Raw genomic sequence first — 22,657 nt, forward strand, 5'->3', positions numbered from 1 at the left:
ATTTGCCATCTCATTCCAACAGGGTAATCCAGGAAGTCCCGGGACGCCTGGTCTTAAAGGCAGCATGGTGAGTATCAACTTTGATTTTTATTTTTAGTCAGCCTTTATATATGGGAAAGGCCAATGAAGTGTTTTGTAAAGAAGCAAAGACCACTTAAAATGTGTGAGAGTTAATTATTTAAACATCACATCTATACAAGAGAATTACATATTTTCATTACAGTGTTTTAGAATTGTTAAAACACTGTAATGAAAATAATTGTTTTGTTTTGTTTTGTTTTGTTTTTTTCTAGGGCCTTCCTGGTATACCTGGAGGTCCTGGGTTACAGGGGCCCATTGGTCAGCCAGGCTCACCTGGTTCAAATGGTTTACCTGGACAAAGAGGAGCTCCGGTATAATTGTCTGCGTGCGATTTAATGTAACAAGTCCATGTACATGTAGTACAGGTGACTTATCCAGCCAGAGTGATATTATTGGTCTGCTATTTAAATTTCATACTTCAGATCTCCTGAGTGTCTCACCCAGTTAAGATGCACTGGATATTCTATGTGTATGGCTCAGATGTTGCAAGTTCAAGATAAGGTCATGTTATTGACCAACTGTGGCATACACTGTTGCACAGTTGGCAGGGCACCACCATGGCTAAGGTTAGGGTTAGTTATTCAGGGCTTCTCTGCTCTTGATGAAAAGGAGGCGTTTACGTTTTTCTGTGGGCTTACAGTGATGGTAGTGAGGAATGTACTAACCCTCCAATTGGTAACCTTCCTAAAAGGCTCTGTGACACTTGCAGTATGTCAAAAGAATGAATGAGACCCAGTGAAGTGGTTAGGTCAATAAAGGAACTTGCCCAAATGCAATTCTAGTTCTATGATTACAGGTAAGGGCCTACAGTAGGTCATGCCACTAGTTAATTATGACCAATATTTCTCAGGTTGAGGGACACAATTAGCACTGCCAAGGTGTGGTGTGATTAGTTGGCTAGGGCCCTCTCGGCTCTCAGTGAAAAAAGAAACTCTCTGGCCTACTGCTCACTGTCAATGATGTTGATAATGTACGGACCTCTCCTGCAATATAGTGAACCTGTGGCACAGTATTGTTTAGCATGTACATGTTAAAAGGTGAATGGCTCTAATGTGGGTGAGTCAGAGGAGTCTGTCTACACTTCCACATTCACCTTTGTGTGCAGTTTTGAGGTTAAAGCTGTTGTCTAAGACATGAAAAACAAACACTTGGCTATTCCAAATCAGACAGTTTAACCAAAATAATTGGCTATTTTAAATGTATTTTAAAAATGAGTAAATCGATGTGTCATTGCTGAAAGCTGAGACATGAGGAAATAACAGGTGATTTCAAAATTGAATTTAAAAGGAAAAATTCCAAAAAAGTTAAAAATCATACTTCAGAAATAATAATGTAATGTGTGATTTATATTACCTTAGAGTACCTTAGCTGTTACGCTTTCATTGGATAGCTGGACACAGCTAAAAAAGAATTAAAACATTTAAGAAATAATTTTTATTTTTATTTTTTGTAGGGTGAGTCTGGAAAACCTGGTGAAAAAGGTGAACCCGGTGCTCAAGGTCGTTCTGTAAGTTTTATTTTTATAAATCCTTTAGGAAAAATAAGTAGAACATCCAAGCATTCATAAACAAAAAATCATTCATCATACAAAACCTTTGGAATATGAAATACTTACAGGTAAACTAAGCCTTGTAGTCTGTTTAATCTTGGAAGCAGCTTATGCTACTGTTTTAGAAAAGTCTTTAACATTATTGTTAGGGTCAGCATTTAGCCATGGAAAAGCACCATCTTAATTAAATTTACTGGGAAGTGTGTGTGTCTGTGTATTTGTGAGCACAGATAAATGGTAATGTCCCTGTCATGTTTTCGTGGATATTCAGGAATGTTATTACAAGTTAATACATTGACTTACACTGTACCTAAAAGTTATTCAGTGAATCACTTCATCTCAAGAGTACAATCTTTACAATCTTTTACAGTTCTGCGTAAAAAGAAAGACCAGTATTTTGGATGAATATTAAAGGCATTTTCTGCTTTGGATTTATTACGCTATAATTCGTTAAATAGTTTTATTAGTTGAATTGAATTAAATTAATTAAGAGTTATGGGTTAAATTGAATTTCAATTATGTTTCTCTTAGGGTGATCCTGGTCCTCAGGGTCCACCTGGGCAATCTGGTCACAATGGTGAGAAAGGCCCACCAGGGCCACAGGGAGTCAATGGTCAGCCTGGAGAGCCTGGCGCAAGGGTGAGGCACTTGATCACATCACATTTACTTCACATTTTGCGGACAAATAACAAAAGTCTGTCCATATTATTTGGATAGATATTACAACAAATAATTAATAATTAGACATTTATTCTATCTATACCTACAGTTAAGTATTACATTAAATCAAATAAATGGGGGAACAAAAATGCAGAACATTTATCTTGGGTGGGATGGTGGAATGGTAGTACTGCTTTTTCACAGTTCCAGGGTCCTGGGTTTCTGCCAAGATCTGGTTTTCTCTCTCAAAGACATGTAGTTGATTAGGTTGAGTACCTACTCTAAATTTCCATTTTCTAACCAGATCAAACACTTCGAAGAAGAAACGAGGACACCCATTTTAGAAACAGTTTAAACCAGAAGATTGACTCAGACTTTTTCTTTAACACAGCAGCAAAGGTTTCATTTATGACATTTTCAATATTTATTTTAATCAAGTTAAAGATAGGGTTAACTTCCACCTCTATCGATAGAGGCAGAGTACCAGCACAGTAGCCTTAGGAGAGAAGGACACAGAGACATTTTAAATCTAAAATATGAACTAAAAAATTGAAAAATTAAACATTGGGTTAAAGCTAAGTCCACAGCTGGCCAAAAACATCTAAGTTCTGCTCCCACTAAAAGAAAATCGTGGAAGATTTAAAGTGTCTCAAAATAAATTATATATAAAAACATGAAAAATTATAATACATGTTTATGCATAATACTGAATATGGCTTTTAAATGAAGACCTAAGTACACACGTGAGTCCAGGTATGCAAACGTTTGTTTCAATAATACAATTTAGTTTTATATGTGCCATCTTAATAAAAGGAGCTTTGTTTCACATCGAAAACACTTCATGAATAAAATTAAACATTAAATATGGTTTATTTTTAAAAATCTGCTTGTACCTTTAGTTATCTTTAAAGATATCAAAGATATATATTTTATATGCTTTCAGAATGGTTTACATTCAACTGGAGAGTTTATCACTCCAGCTTTAATCCATAACAGAATGACTATATGACTAAAGAGACTTTTTTATAAGTAGAGCTTGTAATGATGACTTGTAAGCAAAGTGCTTTGCGCATACTGTAGGTTCCACTGTATGCATTTCTCAAAGATCTCTAAGGTCATCAAATATAATTTACTTTTACTTTTATTTCTGATGGGATCTTTCAAAGTAGTCCTGTCAAAGTAATGAAATGGTTATGAGTTTCTTAATTTGTATGAATTCTTCATTGAAAATGATTTCCCTTTTGAAAATCTCTTCTCTAGCTGGCATAAAAGCAATTTCTTCACTATCATCAGCCATAAACTTTGGATGACACTGTTATAGAATTTATAATGTAGAACAGCTGTAAAATGCAGTATATAGAACTGTAGATTTATGTTATTCCTAATTTTTTTTTAGCATAGCCATATTTCATTTTGTCAGTAAGCAGCTTGCTTTATTTATTCTTTGTAATACTGCCTCAAAAAGTTAACATAAACATTTTGTCGACATTAGATAAAAAGTTGTCTCCATTTGATGGTGTGTTTGTCTGTGGAATGTCCGATCCAAGAGCTAAATTGGAAGATGCATTCACATTGCATACTGACATGGATCAGATTAAGGCTTAGTCCTCCTTATTTTTAATTCTTTTTAATTAAATTAATTTAATTAATTTTTAATTAATTAGTCCTAACTATTTTTGAATTAAACCTAATGCTGCCTTGTTTCAGTAGCTTGTAATGTACTCATTTACCAAATATAAATATGAAATCAATATCAACAGTTACAGTGGCTTAAAATTAGCCATGGTTATCAGGAAAGAAAATCTTAGGTACACCCCTAAAATTGTAAACACAATTATAGTTACAATACATATGTAATGAGCATTAACAATTCACTCAAAGCCTCCAATAATGTTTTCTATGGATATATGGAGTTTTAAAAAGAAGTTTGTGATGAGGTCAAACCCTAATTTTGCCCACTCCTATCAACCTACAGTATGTATATATATATATTTCATATTTCTTGCTTATTAATTTGCGTGCGCTTCATTTTCACATCACTCCATCCCACCCAATTTCCACTCTGGCATCAGTCCCTGACTCATCCATTGTTAAAGTGGGGGAGAGCAGGGGCAAGGGCAAGTATTGGGGGTGGGGTGACAACAGTTCCACCTTTATGGATAGTTTGTCATTCTCCTCAACCAGGCACATTACCCCAGTAAGACTGACTTTCAGCCTTAGGGTTTGACTGAATTAGAAGGAACCAAGCTTGTCAAGTAACTATCTTGAATTCACATTCTGGTGGGTAGCTGCGTCAGTATGCGTAGGCTGCAAAGGAACAAGTAATAGGTTTATTCCATGCTGAAAAAAAGAAGAAAGAGAACACAACGTGTGCACCTGAAGAAGGCTCCACGGGCGAAATGTTGTGTTCTCTTTCTTCTTTTTTTCAGCATGGAATAAACCTATTACTTGTTCCTTTGAATTCACATTGATAGAATCTCAGCAGCTTCAGCCACTATTGAAGTTCTGTATGGGCCAATCCATCAGAACACACTCACCAAATCTTATTGACTCATTCTCAGGTGTTTCTCATTATTACTATCATTTGTCCCTTTTCATATATGCTTAAATCTAAAAGGCTAGTTTTTGTGCAGCACGGAACAGATCTATCAAGATTGACTTTTGAAACATCCATCCATTTTTTAAACACTTCATCCAGTTCAAACAGTTCAGGGATGCGGGGAAGCCAGAGCCTATTCTGGCAAGCTAAGGTGAATACAAAATAACTAAAAGTTCATTAGATTTCCACAGAATTGTTTTTGTACATATAAAGAAGTGTAAACACAGAGAAAAGAGCAGAACATTGTAAATTGTCAAAGATTTTGCACAGCAGTATATGCATATACAGTATATCACATACCACATTCTGTATTAGTAAGCATGTTTTGTTTTTGTTCATTTATGTTTTGGTTCTGTTAGGGTCTGCCTGGCCTGCGAGGACCATCTGGTGCAAATGGTATTCCTGGAGAAAAGGTAAAACTCCAACACCTTGTTGTGGTCTTTGTACATCTTCAGAAATTTGGGAGAGTAAAAGAATAAGGGCTTTTGTGGACTGGTGCTAAAGGTAAATTAAATACATTTTAAACTAAGGCAAACCAAGCACTGAGAGAGAAAGGGTTGTGTCACTCCATTAGAAAAAGATAAAAAATGCTATAACCTGAAATCCAGTTAGTTAGTGACTGTGAGATCAATTTTTTGTGATATCTTTAATGGTATGAATAAGTGGACCATATAATGCAATTATTGAAATTTTAAAAACAACAAGTCACTTAAACAGTCACTTAAAGGTTCTAAAATGTGGGAGGCAGATAAAGAATGCACATTTTAATATCTATATCCATTTAGATCATGCAAGTTAGTCCTTTATTCAAGTGATAAAAATGCTGTTTGCAGCATATATTATATAATAATAATTTGCTTAAAATCATTAATATGGATTCCTATGTAACACAGCAGTTTTACTGGACTAGCTTCAGAAAAAATAATGTATTTTAAGTTATTCTGTTATTGAAAGTAGTAAGGCTTTAAAAAGAATTTCAGGTTTATTACAGTCCAATATTTTAAATATATAGCGACTTTCATAGGCCCATTGTCATGTGTTCTGGCATTTTTATCTGTTCTGTTTTTGATCCACAGCTCCAGTGTGTATTAGAGTCATTTCAGCCACATGAAAATATTTTGTTTTCACTTAGGGTGGTCCTGGTGAGCGTGGTCAAATAGGTTTACCAGGTCCGAAGGGTAACCCTGGTGATCAAGGTGCTGCCGGGCTACCTGGTCAGCCTGGAATGAGAGTATGTAGCCATTAAAGTCTTTGATTTTCACTACATGAATTATGACTTAGTTCAGAGTGAACTTAGAAAGTGGGGTTCACATTTATTTTAATTTTCAAAATATCTGCAAATCCAGTGATAAAAGAGAATTAATTGCTTTAAATTTCATTTGAGAATTGAGCTTTTCATTAAAAAGAACACATTTTGCACAACAGAAATTAAAATCTTTCCAACTCATCCTGTTACTTTCAAAACCTTATAAAGTAACAATAAGGCACCAGTATTCAGAAACACAAGGCTGTGGTTCAGGCAATAATTTTACAAATAAGAAAGTTCTAGTAAACCATTACTTTTTTGTGTCCTTTTGCATGCCTTTTATCATATTTGTATTAATTCGTTTCATGTGTCTTTTGGAAAACTGTGACTCTCAGGCTTTGAATTTGTAATGAAAAATATCAAAAGTACTAAAGTGGAACAGTGATCTTATAGATTTGTGGGTACATATTTATAGACCTAAGGACAGTTCTATGAATAATAAATTGTTTTGTTTTAAACTTTTTATAGGGGATGCCAGGATCGCCAGGAAATCCTGGTGCAGATGGCAAACCTGGACCACAGGTACACTTGTACAAATGTATTTTTATGTGCTAATTGCTTATTGTGCCGAAAGGGTAGGTATTGGGAAATACAATTTCCAAAGAAAAAGGTAATGTCTTTGATTGCAAAAGCAAAAAATGAAAAAAGGGTTTATACTAAAACTGATTTTGTTTTTTGTGCATCCTATGCACAGTAGATAACATGTGCAGCATCTTGAGTACTGTATGTCATATTTTTGTTTCTAAAAAATCTGAATTCATTTAGGTCCTACTCTGTATGAATATTAGGTTGTTTTTGCAATAAATCTTTTTAGTATACATTTGTAATAGACTCATACCTTGTGAACACAGGGAGGCTCTGGTGAGCAAGGAAGACCAGGAAATTCTGGGCCTCCAGGCCCTAGAGGTCCCCCAGGAGTCATGGGATTCCCTGGTCCACGGGGTAGTGATGTAAGTAATCACTAATTTATATTTTTGTATCCTGTTAAACTAGCCTATTGTGTAAAATATCTAGTAGTTTTTTTTTTTTAAATATTTGAGCACAGTACATTTTTCTTCTTAGATATTTCCAGCTTTGAAGAATATAATGTTTGTCTTTCAGGGTCCTTCTGGTAAGGATGGTGAAAGGGGCCCTTCAGGACCAGCTGGACCACCTGTAAGCATCTATATTTATGACTTTTTGTAGTTTGGATTCTAATTTCTAAATTCTAATGATGAAATGAGTCAATAAATCTGAAAGAATAAAATAGTAATTTAACTCACCTTGCTAAGGAAATGACAGTGCTGTCATATTCTCCCTCACCTTTGAAGGATGAGCCGATATGAAAATGCTACATTGATAAGGTTTAGTAGGAGGGTGAGAGGGTTAGGTTGGAAGGAGAAAAGATGTGTGTGTCTCAGTTTGAAACTCTTTGGTGGGAAGTAGGAAGAATGATACCGCTTGCTGAAGTTTTCTAGACAGATTGGATAAAGACACATTACGGATGAAAACCCCAAAGGACGAAAACTTTCAGCTACATTTGGAAACTACAGGTGGAAGCTTTTGGAGGGGGGAGAGTTTGGGGCCAATACAGCACCAGGAGGACACCAACAATTGGAGGAATAAATAAATAAAAGTGCAGATGGAATGGCAGTAGCAGAGCCACTTGTTTTTGTTGGGGGGTTGAGGTTAGGGAGGTGGGAAGGCAACTCTGGTCTGGGCTTGTAGCAGGTGAATGCAATTGTTCATGCAATGCTGAGTATGAAACACATATAGTACATCTGCGATTAAGCAGAATGCCAGGAGCTAGAAAAGATTAACACAGCACCGTTTGCAGCCAGGGATCTTATTTGCATAGTAAAGAGGAAATGCAAGATTAGAATTTGACCTAGTCTAGTCTAGTAACTGATTTTCTAACATTGTATTCTGTTTTTAACAGGGTGAATCTGGAAAATCAGGTGAACCTGGTCAAGCAGGATTACCTGGTCCAGCTGTAAGTGGGATTTGAGTGCACTACGTATTGTATAACTTGGAAAATTAATATATAATTGTTGATCATAGCATTTCACATTAAATATGTAATAATGAACCCTTACCTAATGAAGTTGAGAACCAAAAAAAAGAAAAATTAGAAAACAAACAATAACATATCAGCAATTTGTTTTTGTGATTGAACTTTTCCAGTGAGTGAGCATCAAAAAGGAATGAGTCTGTGATAAGTCACCAATAATTTTATCACTTTGTGTATTGGTTCTTGATAATCCTATTTAATGTTAAAAAATATTATGTTTAGGGACCTCCAGGTGAAATAGGACCAACAGGCCCTGCAGGATCCCCAGGCTTCCAGGTACATATGGTTTTTCATGTTAAAAGTTACAGTAGTTTTCATTTGAATTTATGTTACTTTTACTGAGTTTTGAATGCCTAGAGAAATTTCTAATTATATAAGTTAACAAGGTTAAATTTAAAACATTTCTTATTCATGGAACTCTTGCTATACCATTGATGGGAATATATTTACTAACATTTTTTATGTAATTATTATGAAAGTTTTGTGTTTCTTATGCAAAATTGAGTTGATACTTAGTATTATCCTAATAGATTCAGTTTTGTTTGATACCCCTACTAACTCAAATGGTAACATAAATGTTACTTCTAGTTTCAAATTAAAACATGTTTGTGTTGATTTCCTGAAAATAAGGGTCTACCTGGGAACCCAGGCCCTCCTGGAGAAAGTGGAAAGCCAGGTGAACAGGTAAGATATGAGTTTTAAATAAATTTACTGAAAATGATAAAAACGGAATCACATAAGATGAATTAAAAATTGCATTTATCTGATATTTCAAAAAGCATACATTTTATGACCAAGAGCTCCAACTTACTAAATAGAAAGTAAATTGAGAATATCTTGTGATGTTTTGTATGATATAAACAAATACAAAAGAGAGCCGATAAAACTACATACATCAATGTTTTGATTCATATTATGTTTTGACAGACTTCAGTATTATTTGTTTTAGGGAATAAATGGACAAGATGGTAATCCTGGAGGGCCAGGTCCTAAGGTAATAATACAATTTTCGAAAATATTTGTACTGATGAAAGAACACGCACAATTGAGGTAAAGTACTTACTTTCCGAGCCAACAGCTTGGGTTTCATACATTTATATTATGGTTACTGGGAGAAAAGTTCAAATATCTGTTCATAACCAAATTGATTATAAACCTTTAAATGTTTCCTAAGGTTTGGAATAAAGCATGAATAATGATAATTAAATAATAATTGTCCTATGAATTATCCCAAGATTGTTATAACAACCAAGGTCTACACTTAGAAAATCAAGCATATTGTATGCACTTATTGTAAGTAAGTGTGTGATATACTTACATGAAGAAGTAGGGTTTGTGGATTATTGAGTTTGCAAAGTATAAAATCCTTCCTGTGGAGAGCCATTCTGCAAAATTACAAAACTTTTATTTATAATGCCCAAACTGGAGACTTAAAATACACTAATTGCCAACAGAAACTAAAGTGAAAACACTGAAATATATTGATCTTACAGATGCAACCATCTAGAATACGCGAAGTGTATATACTATAGGCATGCTGTGGTAGCCACCGCAGTGTATAGAAGTAACGTGCAGCACGTAATTCTTATTTTTCCCCAGTTGTGAAATGCAGGACTGCACTACTCTGTAACACTATCAGGCGGCACAATGAAGACTTAAATTTCCCAAACACTTAATCTGTTAATACAATGACAAATATAATTGCAATGATACCGTTTATCACTTAATATTATGAGTTTTACATGTTTGTTGTACCACTAATGTCATTGGGTAAAGAGTATTGTTAAACAGGTACATTTTTAACAATGAAAACATTTCATCCCACATACATTACATATTATTGCACAGGTGAATTGGATGAATGAATGCATGGGATAACGGGAAATGTGTTTTCTTAGTTTATATATTACTGTAAGTGCCATGAACTAAACTGAAAACTACAAATGTTGCTTAGTGTTGGGTTTATTTGATAACAAGTTTCATTTCCATCACACTGCAACGAAAAATTATATGTAATCTATGTATGAACACTAAATATAAAAAACAAATAATTAATATTACTGTTATACAGTAATTGCTTGCATAGGTAGTAAAACCAAATGGATCAGAAGTGTTTAAAAAATAAAATGATATGAATAAAATACTGAACAAAAACCTGCACAAAGTTACTGAGAAACACTAAAAAACAGCACATTATATATCATATATATGATATACTGTATATCAAAAACAGTATGTCATAAAATTTGTGGTGCTGTGGTGAAGTGTGGTTTCTGTACCTTAAAGAGAATCTTTGATACTCATTGAATCTTTTTGGGACCAGGTAAAACTCAGAACGGCAGAACACAGGCAATAACTGAACATACTTTAGTATTTTCTTAAACTGCTCCATTTTTATACATTTCTATACTGTTTACTTAAAAACAATGGCAGAATTCTATGGAAAAGGAATCAACTAATGGTTCACTACATACAGTAAATAATAGAGTTCAGAGGGTTTTGCCCCAAAATCTAAAATCACTGCCCTAAAACATTTTCACTACTTTCTTATGAGAATAGGTGTTGTGAATTGACATATAATAGTTTTGTCTTGGGGCACAATTCCAGAAAAAATAATTACCCCTCACAGTACCCTCTCTCATCATTAATTTGCTGTATTTGCTTTTAGAGTTCTGAGGGCTTTGACCCATTATTTAAAATTAGTGTCCCAAATAATTTCACTTTTATTAAAGAGTTTGATGGGAGAAACTGAAAGTCATTCATTTTCTTATTTGTAAAAAAACTGCAGTGCAGCCTTGGCTTTGTACTTCCGATCACTGACCTGTAAATGTAAATTTTCAACACAGTTTTAAGTCTATTGTATACTGAAACATGTTTTCCTCTAGTATTTATGTACTTTGCTCTCCATTTTTATTCAATACTAACAAGCTTTCCATTCCTTACTGAGGAGAAGCTTCTCCTTAGCAAAATCCTGCCATCACCATGCTTGAATGTAGGGATGCAGATAACTGGGTGATATGCTGTGTTGGGTCTTTGCCAAATCTAGCACTTCACAATGTAGACTAAAAAAAATCATTTTCGTCTCATCTGACCAATACATTTTGCCACATTTCTGCAGATGTTTTTCCTCTATGTCATAAAACACAACTTTGTGGAGTGACCAGGGTATTGCCAAGTGATGCAAATTATCTCCCATAATAACTATTTAACCGTAGGTATTTCAAAGTTGTTGGTCTCACAGTGACATCCCTTACCACTTTCTTCCTTGTCTGTGTACTCAGTTTTGAGTTACAGTCAGATGTACAGTATGCAGTATCTGGGTGATATGATGCATCTTCCTTTTCTTCAGAGATATTCAGAGAAATTCATATTTTATACCTTTCTTTATCTATGACTTGTTATGAAAGCTACTTAGACTTCAGCCAAATTTAGGCAAAATGCTTGAAGAAGTGTGTGTGGGGGGGATTCAATTCTTTCTCTTAGAAAAAAAAACAGTAAACAGTTTAGGTTTGCTAAATATTTCGTTATGTAAGTTTACAGAATATTGATTCAAATATTGATTCAGTTGCACAAATCTCTTTGTCACAAAAAATGTTCAAACAGTAGTAAAAAATTATCTGAAGACATGCAATTATTTAATGTGATGTATAATTACAACTTAAGGGTGAACAAGGTGTGCCAGGAGAGAGAGGCGGACAAGGCCCACCAGGACTTCGAGGTGAGAGAGGACCTCCAGGTCAAACAGGCCCAGAAGGCCAGAAGGTGAGTATGACCTTATAGCCATTAAAATGACCTCAGTATTAAATCACTACCTTGTGTTTAAACTTATATGCATAGGTTAAATGTTGATGGGTATGGTATTACAACTGTAGCTTGGCAAACTGTAAATGTAAAAATACAGTGGATCACTTCAAACTGAATGCATTTAATACACAGACATGGTATGAACACTGGTTCATTCCTGGGTAATGCAACTAATCAATTACAATCAGGACTACCCAAATGTTAACACGTACTTGGCAGGACACCATTATGAGTTGTTGGTATTAGTTGACCAAGGCTTTTGTGGTATTCTGGAAAACAGTACTGTAGCTCACATTACGTTCTGGGTGTCTGCAAGCTTTCAGTAAAATCAGTTAGAGGTACACCATTCTCGAGTCACTGATATTCTCTTGTCAGAACCTATGAACTTGCATCATGCAAAATAAAAAATGTCTCTGTGGATGTGCCAAAAGATTTCTCATTTCTTTCATGTGTATTAAGACCAGACCCATTTAGGTTATAGCATTAAAATGTAATAAAACTGTGAATTCTTAAAAAAAAACATATAATCTTCACTGACTGTAATATCTACTGATTGAGAATTAAACAGGGGTCAGTGGTCAAAAGACGAACCCAGTACCAGGCTAGGAAAGCTCGGAAGAACAGGAAAGAAGCAAGCAAGTGTAGCAAATAGGCAAGGGAAGCAGACAAGGCTCAATCCAGATACATTGTTATTCAAACAGGGTTCAAAGGTGGGTGACACAGAGAAAAAGCACAAAAAGGGAATACAAAACTGTAGGTGTAGATAAGCAGACTCATAGGTGGAGAGACACAATAAAGTCATAAAGGATCAAAGCAGGGCATTGTCACGAATCCAATCGAAGCACAAGATAGTGAAGTAGGGATCCAGAGAACTATGGAACTTGAGATGCTCGAAGCAAACACTATAGCCCAGAGCCCAGAACACTGCCAGATCAGACCTTAGGTAGCCTGCTTCATCAGAGACAGGGTAGGTCATAATTGTCAACAGATTATACAGGCTTTCTAACTCTGTATCCAGGGCGACCAGCACTGACTTACAGGTAACCAGAGACATGGCCGGCTACCATGGGAATGCTAGCTTGCCCCCCCCGACTATGAAATCTAAAAAAGCAGAAAAGATTAATATGAAATGAATATAGTAAATCGCATCATCATGAAACAAACCTAAAAAAACATGTCTCTGCAGGTTCTTTATTAGTGAAAAACAACTTAAAATCTTAATTAATACTAGTATGTTATAATTGTATATACAGTAGTTACTGTTTAATATCTGATATCTAACATATACCTTTACCTTTTAGTGATAGATATACTGTAAGTTACTGACAAAAGACAAGTATTGACAAAATTGTTGTACATTTCCATCCATTCATTGGTAGTATTTAAGTCATAAAAAGAGCTACTGTGTTTTTAACATATACATAAAACATTGTTATTAAAAAAATGCAATATTACATTATTACTAAAATTTCCAAATGTTTACTTCTCAGGGTTCTCAAGGGCCTCTGGGTCCCCCTGGTGCCAGTGGCATAAGTGGACTTCAAGGGATGCCAGGTGAAAGAGGAATGCCAGGCCTGGCAGGATTAAAAGGCGAAAAGGTATGTACAGGATGTACAGGAGTGGTAAACAGAAGTTATGTTTTCTCCCCCTTTTAAGACTTCAATATTCTATGTACTGTAAGTTTACTGGCTTGGCTGAAAAAATATTTTACTTGTGATATCTCAGGTGAAATACAATATCATGGAGGTCACTTTAGAGATTTTGATTCTTTCACATAGCACTAAATTTCAGAGGAACAGCACCATAAATTAATAATATTATATAATAACATAATAATATATTAATAATATTTGCCTTTAGTGATAAAGAGATACTTGAAATCTGAAAACATGATCATTGTTGATCATCATCATGTTAATAATTAATAAAGCCTAAAGAGAGGAGGGGTTGTCAGATCTTCTCATTGCTTGCTTTCCCATTTCCTACTGTATCTCTTATTGTCATTGTACAGTTTCAAAAGAATGAGATCTTACTAGCAGACTCTTACTCCATCTGAGGAAATTCTAGGCATTAGTGTCTCAGAGGTTGGTGTCCATATTGCAATTATTCATGCCGGAAGTAAGGACATTCTTAAAATGATTTATCTGCTCTCTACGTGAGTATATGCTATGCCTGATTACTTTTCATACTACATTTATTTACAGAAGCAATTTGGGTATGGTTCCTTGTTTAGGGTACAATACCAGTATCCCCCAAAATATGAGCTTTAGGTCTTTAGTCTAGATTCTGAAACACTCACCCAGACACCCCACTGCTGGTGTTTGATTGGGGTCTGGAACAACTGAATGACTTGCCCACAGAAACTGATGTCTGAAACTCATCACCTCAGTGCACATTGTATTGATATGCTACAAGAAGCTCATGTTGGTTCTCCTGCTTCCAGACTATAGTCAAACATTCTTCCACAGCCATAATTTATTACAGACATGGCACCTTGAGGTATCATTTAAAGGTTGTCCATGTCTCAGCTCTGTAGGGTAAAGCAAAGATTAGTACTGCTTAAGGTTGGTTTCAGATCTGATCACACAATCTTCAAACACCCATTTCCTCAAGCACAGGCAATGTTGGATGTTCTTGTCAATGTCAAAAATGTGTGATAAATGATTTCCAAGGTACAGGAATAACTGAACACTCTCTAGATCTTTCCATGAATATGAATTTAAATGAATAAATATTTTATTTAAATGAATCTCTAAAGCTAAAGCTCTAAAATGAACTTTGAGAATGAGAAAATTCAACGCAATAGCTTGGGTGTTAGGAATGAATGTCAATGCCATTTTTGTTTTGTTTAATAGGGTGACATGGGACCAAGGGGTTCTGATGGAGGTCCTGGAAAGGACGGTACCAAAGTAAGTATTCATACTAAAAAATAATCGAAATTTTAAACTACAATTTAATTAAATACTGATTTTATGTGCAAAGTTGGGAAGTATAAGTGGTTATGTGTTGAATTCTGACCTTGGACCTGTGCAGCATCCATGTTTTCCATGGGTTTTTGTGTATTTTCTTCAGGCATTCTATTATACTTCCACTTACTAAAAACACTGATGTTGATTGGCTATTAGAAATTGACCACAAGAGGGAAGAGAATAGTATCCTTACCTCAAAACCTGACATCCTGACGTCCACAGAAATGTTTTAGTGTCTGTCCACAGATAGATAATTAAATGTAACATTATTAAAGAAATATTGAAGCATGTCAGTATATCTGTAATATATATTAATGATACTTAAATGTCTGGTTTCTTAAAATATGATCTTTTGTGTTTCTATTATTTTATTCTTAATATTAGGGTCCAATTGGTCCTATAGGATCTCCTGGCCCAAAAGGACCTCCAGGTGACAGAGTAAGTGCTGTTAATTCCTAACATTAAATACTAACAAAAGCTGTGTTACCTTCCAAATTAAAATAACAAAATTTTTATCTGCATATATCACACTTTGTTTAACCCCTACCCAGAGTTCAGTAATACTGACATTCAACTTATAATTTGCCCACATGTAAACTACAGTATAAGCTACATGTGAATTATATTTCAAATATGATTAACAGTTCTAGATCTTGCTAGTTTGCAATCACATAATATCAATATTAAGATAAGATAATATGACTTTGTTGTTAAAGTATGTGCATTGCATCCTATGAGACCTAACAGTATTAGTTAAGTGTCTCTCAATTGAATTACTTTATCAGACATTTAATTCTGTATTATGGTAACTCTGACAGATGTTTTAACTTATATTTCATATTTAAAATGGTGGTAGAAAATACAGTATGTACGATTTAATTAATTCCTATTGTGTGTGTTATGAAATATTTGGATGAGAATAGCATAACATCACATGCAGTTCTTACATGACTTCAACATCTTCATACAACAAACAGTGACAATAACCTTCCTACTGTAGGTAAATTTTAAAGTTATGATTCTAATCAACACAATATATTCCAATATCATAATATTGCTTCAGAAAATTAGAATAATACTTAAATATTTTAAAGACTAAAAATAATTCACATAAATGTTGAAGAAAGATCCATATTAAACATTTTAAAATGAGTGTTAACGTTTATGTGCCAACCAGAGACAAAACAGAGAAAAAGCCCCATATTTAATTTAAAATAAAAGAAATAGTAAAATCTGAATTTGCCATGACAGACAACATCTGTCATTAAAAAACACAGGGCTGTATACTGAAAGTGTTTAACACAAAATTCTATACTTTGCAAATATAATACCAATATAAGGGAATCACAGAACACAAGCAAGCAATTTACATGCTATATTTATATATTTACAGTATACTTTTTTATTTATACTATGGATGTTTTATTTATTTGATGGCTTGTGTGGAAGCTAAAATAACTTCAGAACAAAAACCACACCAATATTTAGATTAAATAAAATGGTTTAAATACAGAGTTCTCTGCTGTGCTGGTTACACAATCATATTAGAAAGGGATCATCATGGTGGTCTGCTTCTTCACTACAGTCACCGATCAATGCACTGGATCAAAGAAGGCTATTGCTTATGTTCTTTTATCATAAGTGTCCAGTCTTGTACTTCCTTAATGCAATGTATGTTCAGTATGGTACATTCCTTGGGACACTTTCATTATTCAGTAAACTTAATTAAAACACATTTTACCAGTTCATTTTGTTTATCATCTATTTCTATCAATCTGTTGTGACAAAAAATATTTTATGTCTCAATATATCTAACAATAGCATTTTAAATAATTTATTTTGTCCAAAAGAGTCTTATAACTATGTTTATACATACAGTATAGAGTGCAGAAAGTATAATATGTTATACTGAAACTACTTAGGATAGGTATGTATGTTGACCCTGCATTCTGCTTGTTTAAAATTATCATTTAGTTTGAATATACAGAAAACTCTAAAATTGTCAGATGTTTTCTAAATATTGCTTTAATATTTGTAGGCTGTAAATACAAACTGCTTTGAAATAAATAGAAACAATTGTTGTTTTGTTTGATTTTTAAACAATTTCTGTTGAAAAGTATATTTTATCATTATTACTGTATATCTTGGTTTTTATGCTTCTTCAGTAGGATTAAGGTTTATGTTGTCTTATCTTCTTTGCATCATGGTTAAGAAGGTGTTTAGGAAATGACAGAGTACCTAATGACGTTGGAAATTACATTCTCCTACAGAGCAGAATGACTGCAATGGAATTTTGCTTGGCATCCTACACTTTCTGTCTTTCTTTTTGTCATTTACAAATGACATTTACAGATGTCATTTACAGTATCTAACTCTGAGTGATAGTACCATAGTGGAAGCTTTAATCTTTGCATATCATGGGTGTTCATATGACAATTCAACTTAGCTGCACTGTTCACCAGCTAGTTTACTTGTACTACATGTGTATATTTCTAACGTTTTATAGTCTTTTGTTACATACTGTACAGTACTCTACTTAATTTAACCCTCTGCTTGAGGTCTTGTGCTCTTGAGGGTTTTTGACCTACAAAACCTACTGGATTGTTCCCCTCAAACAGTGACCTTAAGATGCCAAACACCAAAGAAAAAATGAATGTAAACTACTTTGTTAGAAACCTGCTTTACTGAGGCAAATGATAATGAATGAATTTGTTTTCCAGGGTGAGCCTGGTTCTCCTGGAGGCCCTGGTCTTCCTGGAGGTCGAGGTGGTCCTGTAAGTCTTTAACACATTTAAGGTCATAATATGTATTATTAAGGAGCTAATTAATATAAATTATTGAAAGTAAAATGAACACTGGTAAACACCTAACTTGCATATGTTATATGCCCACATTATTTTGCATGAAGTGCTATCCTATCCCATAGATACTACTGTATATTGACCTGCCATAGAGAAAATGTTAGTGAATGTAGAAGTAAATACATCAACTTGTGTTTATGAGATTTAGTTAATGCTGCCCCAAAAGTGGTCCAGGATTATATTTGTGGTTAAGAGATTAACATTGTATTTCTTATTCTTTGTGTATAACATGCATTTGGGATTGTTTGGGATTGTTATTAAGTTTTTCAAACTATGCATCTTTGTACAGTAGGTGGTAAAATACCCCTGTTTGCTGTTTTTTCTTAAGGGAGAACGAGGAGAAACTGGCCCTCAAGGTAGTCCTGGATTCCCTGGACCCCCTGTAAATATAATTTAATTTGATATTTACATTAGCCAGTGAAAAATAACACTTCAAAACCTTGTTATGATTCATACCTTTTCAGAATCTTTTGCAGTATGTTAATGAAACTGGGTTTCCTGACCTTTTTTCTCTCTCTCCAATATTTAGTGATTTACCATTTTAACTCCCAGTCTTTGTAACAATATTTATTGTTTTTTTATTAGGTAACAGTGATTATTGATGATCATTAATGTTACTACAGTAAAATGCATTAAATGTTATTTTCTTTCAAGAGCTGACTTTTTTGTTAATGCTGTCAGATCAAAATAAATGTGATGAGTTTAAATAAAAGAATAGGCGTAAAAGATTAAAAGTAAACTCCTGTGGTGCAGGGTCACAATGGTGAGCCTGGTTTAAAAGGAGAAAAAGGGTCACCAGGGGACAGAGGTGAAGCTGGTCCTCCAGGACCAGCAGGACTTCCTGGATCAGCAGGACAACCGGTGAGTACTTGATTCATTTAGATAATACACTAGGCATTCAGCAATTGTGGGTTTTAGGTAAATAACAACACACAGTTACATTTTAGACATTGAAATATATTATATTTATTTATTTAATACATGAATGAATAATATAGAAAGAGAGTATAATAAATAGAATTGTAAAGATGTGAATTGCACACTGGGAAGATATGTGATTGTTAGTCTACTCAGAATGTATTTCAATTTTGTTGTTTTTTTTCTGATTTTGGATATCTTGATCTTTTAGGGTGGAATGGGTCCCGCGGGGCCGAAAGGAAGCAGTGGTCCACCTGGTAATCAGGTACATGCATAGACATCCATCCACACTGTACTCACATTAATGTACTGTATATAGGTCACAAATTAAGAGATATTATTAAGCCTTTTTATCTGTTGTTACGACCCCAAGTGTCTAGGGGGAAAAGGGGTGTAACATTTAGGATAATTCTTTTGGAAGCAGGGGGGTTTTGGTGAGGGACTAGGAAGCGTGATAACAAGGGTAAGGAACTAGAGTGGTGCCAAAGGAAAGAAAATAACAAACAAAATGGAGCTGGCTAGGACAGTGAGGGAAAGCTAATCTGACTACAAAAGAAAACCCGAAACACACAGTCTTCGGCGTCTTCAACACCCTAGCTAACCTGCACTGACTACCCAAAACCATACAAGACAAATGGCACTCGCCCGTACTAAACCTAGTGTACTAATACAAAATCAACTAAGTGTGTAAAGTGTACCCAACAACCTAAACTAACCTTATATACAAAAGTTCACACAGAAACACAAGTGAGCCAGGAATACAAATAAGGGAAAACAAGAGTAATCAACAGGAGCGGGGTACAAAAGAACACAAAAGTTGAACATGTAACACTGGGGCAAGGTAATGACAAAACAAGGATGAACACACAAACAAACGAAAGTACAAAGAAACTAACAAAAAACCAACAAAACAACAACGCCGAAGCTATACGAAAATACACACACACGAAGCAAAACAAACCAACAAACGAGGCCGAAGCAATAACCAGAAGCGATAACCAAAACCAAACGGGACCGAAGTCAAACGAAAGGCCTCTCCTTGCTGAAAACCTCCAGGTTATATACTGAATAAGATGCACTCTGATTGGCTGAGAGGCTGATTGATAATGATGTCATACTGAGAGTGTGGTGTAATGGTGGGCCAATGGGGAAGGGAGAACAATCAAGGGTCCGCAGTGTGGACATAATAGAAAAAACACACACAGAACACACACTGGGACGTAACATCTGTATTTTTAATTTTGTTTTTGGAATTGTAGGAAGTTGTGAGATTGCCAAAATGTCATTTCATGTGTAAGCCATACAATTTAACTTTCAGTATCAATTAATGGTAAACAGAACTTTGAAAGTGTTTGTGTCAAGTGACAGAAGGGCATTTCACCACCCAGTTGTGAAGCATCCACTGCACACTATTCCCTTTTGACTCAATGGCTTTATGTTTTACCGCAAATAATATAAGACCAAGAAATAACATAATGTAAAATAATACAGTGTAAGACCAAAGGCAAAACCAAACATTATTTCCAAGCAAGAACAGACTAAGAGAACATGACAAGATAACATTGCACTATCTAGTACTGGTTATGTCTACATTAGTCTTAATTCATGATCAGCTTCTGTGATGGCGATCACCTAAATTAGCTAATATGATTACACGTCCTCTTTTGACATGTCAAAACCTGTGGTATCACAACCTGGGAGTCACCATGACCAAAAGGACTGAATATCAATACACATATCATACCATATCCCATTGTAAGTTATTAGGTTGCCCATCAGGAGCATGAGGTATTTCTCTTGTGGTTAAAAGGGAACCAATACCAGTACAAAAGCAGAATGTCATTGTGAAAATTGGCTTGGTTTCCCTTGGAACTTCAAACAAACCTATACGTCAATTGACCTTCACTTCAATTTGATTGTCTATCTTATGCTTGATTTCAGTAAGTGCATTATTCCAGATATTATCTCTATATCCCCTATTTTCTCTGTGCACTATATATAATATTTATAAAACTTTATACTCTTATTTTCTTGGATGAAGGCAAAATGGAAACATTGCTTTCATCTAATAGAAAAAAGGCATATATTATATGCAGTTTATTGAAGTAATTACTTTTGTTTTCCTGATGGCAAACAAATTGAAATAAATTATTCCCTGGAGATAGTGTGGTAATGTAGTATGTCCTCAGAATGATGACAGTAATCATTTTATTATTATGCTGAAGATGAGCTAATTAATTTCAGAGATATTTGAATTCTATTTTTTAAATACAATGTGGTTATTTGAAAGCTTTAAATAAAGAGAAGAGGAGAGAATTACAGATGCAAGAGCTACAGGCATTGAAAATAATCCATATACTGCTGAAAACCACACTATACATTTTCATAATTCTCCTCCATTAAAGTTAATTACAACTGAACCCAATTTGTAAGGTTCTGAACTGTAAGTTTATGCACCAAAAACTGGACACGAAAAAACTTATATTTGCACCATGAAGCCACATCTTTTACAAACCAGAGTGTGATTGTCAGTTCTTATCTCCGAAGATTCTCTTTCATGGTCCGGAGAACAAAGTCAGTGAAGTGCATTTTTTTAACGGTTGTTGTACTAAAAAATGTGCCTTGTAATTAGAAAAATTGAATTAATTTTATGCAAACATAATGATCTTACAGTGTAAGTGTTAATAGTGCTCTTTAAAGGAATTACAATGTTGCAAAAACATTTTATTTTTTGGTCTTGTGGCCAAATTCAATATGCACAAGTAATAAACAGTAGGACTGTTTTTTCTTTTTAGTTTGTTTTATTGCGGGTTTCATCTTGAGCCTGGTGTCCTGGTACATCTCTTATATGTATTTTAAATATTTTATTTTAAACAGGGTGCCCAGGGTCTCATGGGACCACCGGGTGTTCCTGGTCCTCCTGGACAGAATGTGAGTGATCTGTTGCATTAATATACTGTAGACTTGCATACCTTGAAAGCACTTGTTACTAGATGCCACCATTTACTGGTATCTCTCTTCAAATACATGAATGAAGAAATTAATACATTTTGTGACATGGAATTCTTAGCTATGATGTCTCTTTGTTTTTACAGGGTAGTCCTGGTTTCCGGGGTCCCCCGGGAATAGATGGTAAAATCGGCCCTGTCGGTCCTGCTGGAAAAACTGGCTCCGCAGGTAACCCAGGTGAACCGGGATCTAAAGGTGCTCCCGGCCCCCCAGGAGAGAGAGGGCCTCCAGGAGAAAATGGAAAGCCAGTATGACATCTTGAGTATTTATTTCAAAAATGCTTTAAAATAGCTGTGTAAAAAGATTGCTAAAGTTCCAGTATATTGCATCTGGAAGTATCTTTCGTAGCTAGGACAGGTAGATGTAGAATTATGTTATATAATTTTGGGCATTCAGATGGTCTTTTTGTTCATTGAGTAAATAGTTTATTTAGACAAGAAGTAGCAGAAAAAGCACTCTAGTTATTGCCTCCTGACTGCCTCCAAGTACAGTATAGGTAGTAGGTATCCTCTCAAGCTGATACAGTAAATTGCATACCTTTTAATTTCCATGTGTCAAATAGTAGTAATTGTTTTTCTTTCTTCCTTTTGAGGCGCAAGTGGTTTTGATCACTAAACATAATGATTTTAAGATAAGTGTATGAGGCATCGAGTGATCGAAAATGGAAAAAAACGCTCAAACCAGTAAACTAAACATTTTACTGCACAGTTGATCGGACTCTTCAATGACTTTTAGAGTAGTAAAGGTTTTGTTCAAACTGTGTGTAAACATAAACATTCAGTATTTGTAGTAATCAAAGTTGTAGTTGCTGCTTCAGTAGTAGTGTAATAGTTATTTAATTGTAATGGCTA

General features: G+C 34.7%; 1 protein-coding gene across 1 annotated transcript in view; it reads left to right on the top strand.

Annotated features, from left to right (window-relative positions):
• LOC148821912 (uncharacterized) overlaps positions 1 to 22,657 on the top strand; it is a 69,003-nt gene that overhangs the window by 35,222 nt on the left and 11,124 nt on the right. Inside the window, exons 17-39 of the mRNA XM_088931043.1 lie at positions 23 to 67; positions 294 to 392; positions 1,535 to 1,588; positions 2,162 to 2,269; positions 5,249 to 5,302; positions 6,022 to 6,120; positions 6,664 to 6,717; positions 7,047 to 7,145; positions 7,297 to 7,350; positions 8,114 to 8,167; positions 8,468 to 8,521; positions 8,876 to 8,929; positions 9,195 to 9,239; positions 11,909 to 12,007; positions 13,540 to 13,647; positions 14,905 to 14,958; positions 15,403 to 15,456; positions 17,739 to 17,792; positions 18,208 to 18,261; positions 18,633 to 18,740; positions 19,009 to 19,062; positions 21,675 to 21,728; positions 21,893 to 22,054. Of these exons, the coding sequence (XP_088787169.1) occupies positions 23 to 67; positions 294 to 392; positions 1,535 to 1,588; positions 2,162 to 2,269; positions 5,249 to 5,302; positions 6,022 to 6,120; positions 6,664 to 6,717; positions 7,047 to 7,145; positions 7,297 to 7,350; positions 8,114 to 8,167; positions 8,468 to 8,521; positions 8,876 to 8,929; positions 9,195 to 9,239; positions 11,909 to 12,007; positions 13,540 to 13,647; positions 14,905 to 14,958; positions 15,403 to 15,456; positions 17,739 to 17,792; positions 18,208 to 18,261; positions 18,633 to 18,740; positions 19,009 to 19,062; positions 21,675 to 21,728; positions 21,893 to 22,054 (1,674 nt within the window). The remainder of the gene's footprint in view (positions 1 to 22; positions 68 to 293; positions 393 to 1,534; positions 1,589 to 2,161; positions 2,270 to 5,248; positions 5,303 to 6,021; positions 6,121 to 6,663; positions 6,718 to 7,046; positions 7,146 to 7,296; positions 7,351 to 8,113; positions 8,168 to 8,467; positions 8,522 to 8,875; positions 8,930 to 9,194; positions 9,240 to 11,908; positions 12,008 to 13,539; positions 13,648 to 14,904; positions 14,959 to 15,402; positions 15,457 to 17,738; positions 17,793 to 18,207; positions 18,262 to 18,632; positions 18,741 to 19,008; positions 19,063 to 21,674; positions 21,729 to 21,892; positions 22,055 to 22,657) is intronic.

The sequence above is a fragment of the Atractosteus spatula genome, chromosome 13, assembly GCF_055471065.1.
Source record: "Atractosteus spatula isolate fAtrSpa1 chromosome 13, fAtrSpa1.hap1, whole genome shotgun sequence".
NCBI lineage: Eukaryota > Metazoa > Chordata > Actinopteri > Semionotiformes > Lepisosteidae > Atractosteus > Atractosteus spatula.